The sequence below is a fragment of the Elephantulus edwardii genome, unplaced genomic scaffold, assembly GCF_000299155.1.
Source record: "Elephantulus edwardii isolate Elephantulus edwardi_28Jun2011 unplaced genomic scaffold, EleEdw1.0 scaffold00307, whole genome shotgun sequence".
Lineage (NCBI taxonomy): Eukaryota > Metazoa > Chordata > Mammalia > Macroscelidea > Macroscelididae > Elephantulus > Elephantulus edwardii.
In genome coordinates, this window is record NW_006400057.1 from 483,464 (window position 1) to 491,927 (window position 8,464).

Below are 8,464 nucleotides of genomic sequence, written 5' to 3' on the forward strand. Positions count from 1 at the left end.
TGCCCATTTTTCAATTGGATTGTTTACCTTTATCTTGTTGTGGTGCTTAAGTATTTTATAAATTTTAGATATAAGTCCCATATTTGATATATCATTTCCAAATACTTTTTCCCAGTCTGTGGCTTTCCTTTTTACCCTATTGGAGAAGTTTTTGGATGTACATACGGATTTTATTCTTAGAAGGTCCCATTCATTTATCTTCTCCTAGTTGTAGATTTTTCAGGATACTTGGAAGACTGTTTATGTTTTGGATTAGGACTTCTAGAGTTCTTCCAAACTTTTCTTTAATGAAGTTTATAGTCCTTGGTTTTAGTCCTAGGTCCATGATACACCTTGAGTTAATTTTTTTATATGGAGTGAGGTGTGGATATTGCTTGAGTCTTCTGCAGATAGTTTTCCAATTTTGCCAACAGCATTTGTTAAAAAGGCTGTCCTTTCCCCCACTTTACTAATCTCATCTCCTTGTCCAAAATCAGTTGACCATAGGTAAATGGCTGATTTCCGGGTTCTCAATTCTGTTCCATTGATCTATGTGTCTCTCATTGTATCAGTACCATGCTGTCTTAACCACCATGGCAGTGTAATAGGGTTTGAAATTAGGGAGTAAGATGCCTCCTACCTTATTTCTGTTTTTAAGGAGTGCTTTTGCTTATCCAGGGCTTATTTTCATTCCAAAGAAAACTGGAGATTGTCTTTTCCATCTCATTGAATAATGGGATTGGGATTGGGATTTGTATTGGGATTGCATTGAACGTGTAAATTGCCTTTGGTGGTATTGCTATTTTTCACAATATTGAGTTTTCCTATCCATTGCTCTCTCAACTTTTAAAAATATTTTTTACTCGTGCTTTTGTTTTAGCTATCTTGTGGGTAGATTTAGACATTTCCATTAGATGTGGTCTGAACCCCTGGCTGCTCCTTGGGAGGGGAAGATGGGCAGCCTCTTCCTAGAGAGGGAGCTCAGGTGGCACAGTCCAAAGAGAATATGCTCCTGACCGAAAGGCAGAGCTTCCCTGGCAGTTCGAATCCCACAGATGCTCTGTGGGAGGAAGATGGGAAGTCTTCTCTTGTGTGACTTATAGCCTTGGAAACACATGGAGAACCAGCCTTGAGTCAGAACCAGCTCAGTGGCAGTGAGAGAATTCTGGAACTCTGCTGTTCTCAGAGATCACGTAGTAATAAGGAATCTGAGATTAATGAGCACCTAAAGCAGAGAAGCGCTTTCCTTTCACGAGCTTTCCTCCTCCTCCTCACATTCTGCCTCTCTTCTCTTCGTCAGCTCTTGCTCTTTGCCCTCTTCCTGGCCTTTCACGAGCATGACCAAACTGCTTTAGTTGATAGTCGCCCTGCAAGCAGATCCAGAACCTTCTCTAGCTGACTATTTTAGACAAGAGGATGCCTTACTTCTTCAGTGGGGTTATTAATGAAAGAACAGAATGCGTGGAGCCATTTTTTGATCCCCAGTAGAATTAGAGTGATCATTTGGTGGAGGTGGGAGGCAGTGTCTTTGCCCTTGTGGACTGCAAAAGCAGATGGTCATAGACATATGTCGAGGTCTGTCCTCACCATGGTGCTGTGACTGCTAGAAGCCATTGAGTCGATGTGGATGTGCAGTAACCCCTCAGCAGAATAGACCTGCCCCATGGGGTTTTATTGGTGTTATCCTCGTGGAAATAGATTGCCACATCTTTTTTCAGTGGAAGCACTGTCTAGGTTCAACCCACCAACTTTTCAGTTAGCAACTCGGTGCTTAAGTGCTTGCACCACCAGAGCTCCTTCTTCACCCTGAAGGGGAAAAGACATTTGGGAATATCAGAAAGATTTCTAGATGTTCTTTTCTGAAGGAAACATCAAGGTTAGGGATCTGCAAGCTTTATGGTTCTGCAGTAGAAATTGCAAAAGCACTTGTTTAGAAACCAGGATGTGTTTGGTAATCCATAATCAAATATAACATTTTCTATAACTTATGAAATTCAGGGGAGGGTGGAAAGGAATAGAGGAAAGAAAAAGAAATTTTGTTCCATTTTTATTGGTGTTTTGTGAGGAGAGGTGGCAGACTGACCTTGAATACATCATCCTTGAATGTTTAGATATCCCTGAGGGTACGTATTGAATCAGTGGGTACTTAAAACCCCAGGACATGAAGATTTAAAGTAGCAGATAGGGGAATTATGGGGCTTTGAAGTTGCATCACAACTGGATACATCCAAATAGAAAGGAACTGAAAGTCACCAGAGATAAGGAAATCCCAATCGTAGACAGGCTGGACCTGGTGGTTTGCAGGGAGCAATGGGATAGTTTACATGGTGGGCCTCCTTGGGGCACAGCCACTACAAGGTTCTAGAAACACCGTGTTTTGATGGAGAAGGTCCTTCCTTCTGGTTAGTTTCAAAGTAAAGTGGATTCTTTTCAGTTTTAGGTTGAGTTGTGTGTGTTTTTTTTTTAAGATGATCTAAGGTAAACTGAAAAATGTAGAGGAAGGAGGGCAGTATAACCCAGAAAGCAGTATGAAGTAGGGAAGAATGAGTCTACATTTTTTTCTCTTCTAATTCAAATTTCAGTTGTTCCTACTGCTCCCAAAGTTAAAAAGCTCCATGTTATGTACCAGAGTCAGAACTGACCCATAGCTGACCCTCCAGTGGGTTTTCAAAGGCAGAAAATTGCATGAGAGGAGATTGCCCATCCTTCTCCAGCTGGTGGATTTAAACCTGTGCTTTCAAGTTACCAGTAGGCCACCAGAGCTTCCTTTAAAAGCTACGAAAATAAAAACTAACAGCGTCTGCCTATATGAGTGTTTGCTTCTGCATCTAACCAGTTAACCAAAGAGGTAGTAACATGTTTCCACCACTTGCTCAGTGTCGTTTCAGGCTCCTTGTCTCATAGCGACACCAGTCATGGGCTAGCCGACAGAATCATTAACTGCAGAGAAGTCCTGGAAGCGTTCAACCTGCTGGTGCTCCAGGTGAGCTCCTTCCCATACACGCTGCAGTCCCAGCAGTCCCGGATCAGCTGTAGCAACGAGGTGCACTGGGTCCACCTGGACAGCATGGTGAGTCTCTGTCCTGACAAACAGTCACATCCTCGGGCTTCGCCGGGGTGGGAGCTTGGAATCAAACGGGGCTTTGTAAATGATTGCACAAGATTTCAAAAGTGTGACAAGCGCAGTGCTTCACCTTCTCACATTTACTTACTTCTTTTCACTTGTAATTTACTTAAAATACTTTAAAGTACTGTAACATTAAAGAGCCCAGCTAGTGCAATAAATGAAGCATTGGATTGCTCACTGACAGGCCAGTAGTTTGAATTTGCCAGCATCTCTGTAGAAGAGAGATGAGGTCATCTGCTTCTGTAGAGATTGGCAGCCATGGAACCCTGTACTAGAAGTCGGCTGTTGTTACGTAGCATCAAGTCAGAACCAATTCAGAGCTGGTTCTCCAGAGGGGTTTTGGAGGCTATAAATTGCATAGAAAGAGACTGCCCATCTTTCCTCTGCAGAACAGCTGGTGGATTGAAACAATCTACCTTGGGGTTCGCAGCACAACTCCTTACCTTTGACTCACCTCAGTCCTATAAAATTGTGATAAGTCAGAATCAACTCAGTCATTGTGGATTATTATAAGACTGTTGAGCAGTGTCGTAGAGAAATGTTAGTAGGTGGTCCTTTTCCAGACTGTCATGTGTATACAAATTTATTCATCTGACGTGGGTTATTTAATATATTTATTAATTAATTTTAATGAAAGTTTACAGAGACTTTGGATTTCCATTCATTCATTGTTGCACTTTTCTCTCTGCCCACCTCTCCCCTGTTTGCTCTTCTCTTTGAAAAGTAAAAGGAAAAATTCTTTCATTGTTATACAGTCCCTCCCACCAAGTCCACTCCACTATGTTGCCCTCATTCTGGACTCCTGTCATAATAAAAATACCTAATCACATATCCCTTTTAAAGAGTCTCCCCCTCATCTCTTTCAATGCCATATACGTTATTTATCCCATCTTTCTCAGTCTCTCCCCAACCCCAATGTCAGTCCCGTTTTACAACAGTGGCTTTATGCAGCATTTGTCTTATTGTGACTGAGATTGTTCACTCAGCATAATGTCCTCCAGGGTCACTAGTTTTGTATAATATTTCATGAGTTCCTTTTTTTCAATGCAACATATAGTATTCCATTGTGTGAATATACCACAGCTTCTCTATCCATTCATTTGTTGATGGGCACTTGGGTTGTTTCCTACTCTTTACTATTGTGAACAAAGCCACGATAAAGACAGGTGTGCACCAACATAGCTTTTAACAAACAAAGTATGTTAACTGATATCATCATCCATGATCTGGACCATCTCTTTTACTTTAAATTATTACTGATATTGGTTACTTCCAGTCTAAAAGCAGCAACTTCTGTCATCTTCTTGGATAGATTCTTAATGAGTTTAAACCGTCTCATGTTTAAATTTTACTGACCTTTATCACTGTTACTCCTATGATCTCTCTTCTTGTTGTTGTTGTTATATACCATCTTGTCAGAACCAACCCATAACTGACCCCTCATTAAGTTTTTCAGAGGCCGTTAATTAAGAGGGAGGAAATTATCCACCTTTCTCCTACTGAGCAGCTGGCAGATTTGAATCCAGTGCCTTCAGGATTGCCATGCAGCTTCTGACCACTAGGCCAACTTCATTTTTCCTATTATCGTCACACTGTGATTAAAACAGGGAATGGTTACACTGCTATTTTTTATTATTTTCCTATATATTGCATGTTTCGTGCATACACATTGTGTTTCGACAGTCTTTCGTTTACATTGTATTTCATTCCATATAATGAGATTTTTTTAAATTTTATTTTATTCTGATTTATTTACAAAGTTTGAATACATTGTTTTTCACAAAAGATGTTTCCCATTTCCTTCACCCGACCACCCATTGACTTGTGCAACCCTGTGATTAACACCTTATCCCTCCATCCTTACCCCTCTATCTCCACCCCACCTGCCTTGGATCCTCATTCTCATTCTACAGCAGTGGTTTTATACAGCATTTGTCGTTGTGGGACTGAGTTAGTTCACTCAGCATAATGCTCCCAAGTCCTTCCCAAGTTATGTAGTAATTTACAAATGGATTGTAGTATTCTACTGTATGAATGCACCACAACTTCTCAATCCATTCATTTGTAGTTGGACATCTTGCCTGTTTCTGTGTTCTTGCAATGAACATTGCTGCTGTGAACACTGGTGTACATAATGAGTTGGGGGGGGTTTCACGTCAGACGGGTAATGTGCCTATGTCATAACAAGGTTTAAGTGGTGGCACATGTCATACAGAAGCATGAACACCCAATTGTTATGCTCATGAACTGGAAAAGGATTATAATGAGATTTTTTAAAGGACTAACTCACTCATGACCTGCAGCTAACTTCCAGTCTTTGCAACCTGCATTGGGTTTTCAAGGCTGTAAATCTTATTTTTTAAATCTTTTGTTATTATTATTTTTATTATTATTAATGTCAGTGAACATCTACAGAGATTTTGGAATTCCATTCATTCATTGTTGCAAGGCTGTAAATCTTAATGGGTGGAGATTGTCAATTCTGTCTACCCAAGAGTTGCTGATAGATTCACACTTCCAGAGATGCTTAGCCTTTGGGTTCACCGCTCACCTTGGTAAGGAATCTGTATGCTGAGATATCATTCGTGAAGCTGGACTCTATGATGAGGCAGTAACCTCTGTTATAATGATAACACAATTTTACTTACTGAAAGTGAGGAGGATATGAAACGCCTGCTACAGTGCTCAGTATGGATTACATATCAACATCAAGAAGACAATGATCCTCACCACAGGCCCAAAACTCAGCATTACAATAGATGGAGAAAATATTGACTCTGTCAATGAGTTCATCTTGCTTAAATCAACAGTCAATACCTCTTGGTACCAGCAGTCAGGAAATCAGGAGATATATTGCTTTGGACAAGTCTGAAGTCACGGACCTCTCTAAAATACTGAAGAGCAATGATATCAGTTTGAAGACTAAGGTACACCTGATACAGGCCATGATCTTCTCAGTCGCCTCCTATGCATCAGAGAGCTAGACAATGAATAAGGATGACAGAAGAAGAATTGATGCCTTTGAGCTGTGGTGCTTGAGAAGAAAACTGAATACCCCATGAACTGCCAAAAGAACAAACAGATATATCCTGGAAAGCATGCAGCAGAGTGTTCCCTGGAGGCAAGGATGACCAAATTTCCTCTTTTATACATCGGACATGTAGCTAAGCAAGGCTATTCCTAGGAAAGAGACACCATGCGTGGAAATATTAAGGGTCAGCAAAGGAGAAGAAGACACCCTCCCCAACGAGATACATTGACATGTTACTTCAGCAATGTGTTCTAGAGCCTTGGAGGTGATGAGGATGGCACAGGATAGGGCATGTTTCAGATGGCTGTTCACAGGGACTCTGTGAGTCATACTCAACTCGATGACACCTAACAACAGTCATTTTCAGAGACAGGAGAAGATCGCCTATTCTGGAGAGTAGCTGATGGATTCGAACCACATTTCTTTGGGCTGGCAGTGCAATTCTTTACCACTAAGCCACATAAATCCCCTTAAATAAACATTAATGATTTTTTTTCCTCCAAGACTAAGGGAGCTCTGGTGGCCTAGTGGCAAAAAAGCTGTGCTGCAGTCCTGAAGGCATGTGGTTTAAGGCCACCAGTTGCTCCTCGGAAGAAGGGTGGACAGTCTTTTCCTTATGCAGTTAACTGCCTCTGAAAACCTGCTGGAGGATCAACTATGGGTCAGTTCTGACCCTGTGGTACACAACAACAGCAACAAATAGTTTTATTAGAAGCTAGGATGAGGCAAACTTCGTGACTGACCTGAAGGATGGAAGTTTATGTTCCCAGAGGCACCTTGGGGGAAAGGCTTGGTAATCTGTGTGGAAAAATCTGCCACTGGAAACCCTCTGAAGCAGTTTGATTCTGGCATATGTGGTGCAGCCATGAGTCAGGATTAACTCGTTGGCACCTGATCTTATTTTTGTGGGTGCATAAAATTTCCTTTCTTTTTATATTAACAATGTAAATATATGGCTTGATGGATTTCCATACACTGAACACACATATTAGAAAGGGAACATTATTCTTACCCTAGAAATACCCCTTTCACCCATTCAGGCACCCCCTGACAGGAGCTAACCCCTACCTCCTCTCATCACAGATTTATTCTGCCATTTTATTAATTTCTCTCTTAAATTTCCTATAAATGGAGTCATGCAGCCTGTATTACTTTGTATCTTCTCTTGCTCAACATTAAGTCTGTGAGCTCCTGTAGTTGTATGAGTCATGTTATTATTTATGATACACTTACTGCTTTACATATCTTACCTTCTGTGACTCTCCACGGTTCATGTTCTCACTGGGTGGCTGTGGACACTCTAGCCTATGTCTTTTTGTAAACCTGGGTCTTCATCTATGTTGAGTGCATCTCTTTTCATAGGGTCTGGCTATGTTAGCTTCAGTAGAATCAAGAGTTAAAACCATACAACGTATCTGGTATGAATAAATTTGTAGAAGAAAATAACTTCTGAGGGACAGTAATGCCAACAGTCTTTTTGCTCTTTGAATGGTTACTAAAAAGCTCAGACCTTCAGAATGCCTCGTGTGCACATTTGAGAGTATTGATTTTATTACAGGCCTCATAATATTTCTCCTATCTTTATTTTTCCCTTTCTCAAACTGTCTAATTTCTTTTACTTTTAAAGGAGTCCCTGGAGGTTCAGTGGCAGAATTCTTGCCTTCCATGTGGGCGATCTGTGGGTCTCCAGGAGTTGGGGTTGACTTGACAGTTAAAAACAACAACCTGCTTTTTAAAGCTGCCTTACTACTACCTTTATGAAATGAGTTGGAAATAGTTAAAGAAAAATGTCAGTAAGTAACAAATTACAGTGAAACCAAACTCTTCAGGCAATGCAGAGCAAGCAGAAATGAATGTGGACAATTGTAAAAGAGGAGCTAGAAAATATTTTTTTAAAAGATACTTGGGCATCACGAGTTTATTTAATGATCAGAGTTATTTCGTTTAGGGACAAGTAACTTGTCACACATCTCAGATTCCAGTGAGGGCATCCTTGTGTCATATCCTAAAATAGTGATGCATTTTCATAGTGATGACTAAGTCATAAGAAGAGAAATTAAATGCTGTGTGTTCTGTTAAGAAGACAGAAAGATAGATGCCTTCCATTTTTCAAATTAGTTTTTTCATAAAAGAGAAGCTTTTATGAACAGTTGTTGTTACGTTGTATTGAGTAGACTATGACTCAGAGGACAAAATACACAACAAAGCCAAACACTGTCCAATCTTTTTCTTTCTATAATTATATTTTATTAATTTTCATAAACATTTACAGAGATTTTGGGCTTCCACTCATTCATTGTTGCACTATTCTCTCTACCCTCCTCCCA

General features: G+C 40.4%; 1 protein-coding gene across 1 annotated transcript in view; it reads left to right on the plus strand.

The window, feature by feature from the left end:
• GREB1L (growth regulation by estrogen in breast cancer-like) overlaps positions 1–8,464 on the plus strand; it is a 166,649-nt gene that overhangs the window by 115,138 nt on the left and 43,047 nt on the right. The window contains exon 15 of the mRNA XM_006901059.1: positions 2,857–3,049. Coding sequence (XP_006901121.1) covers positions 2,857–3,049 — 193 coding nt within the window. The remainder of the gene's footprint in view (positions 1–2,856; positions 3,050–8,464) is intronic.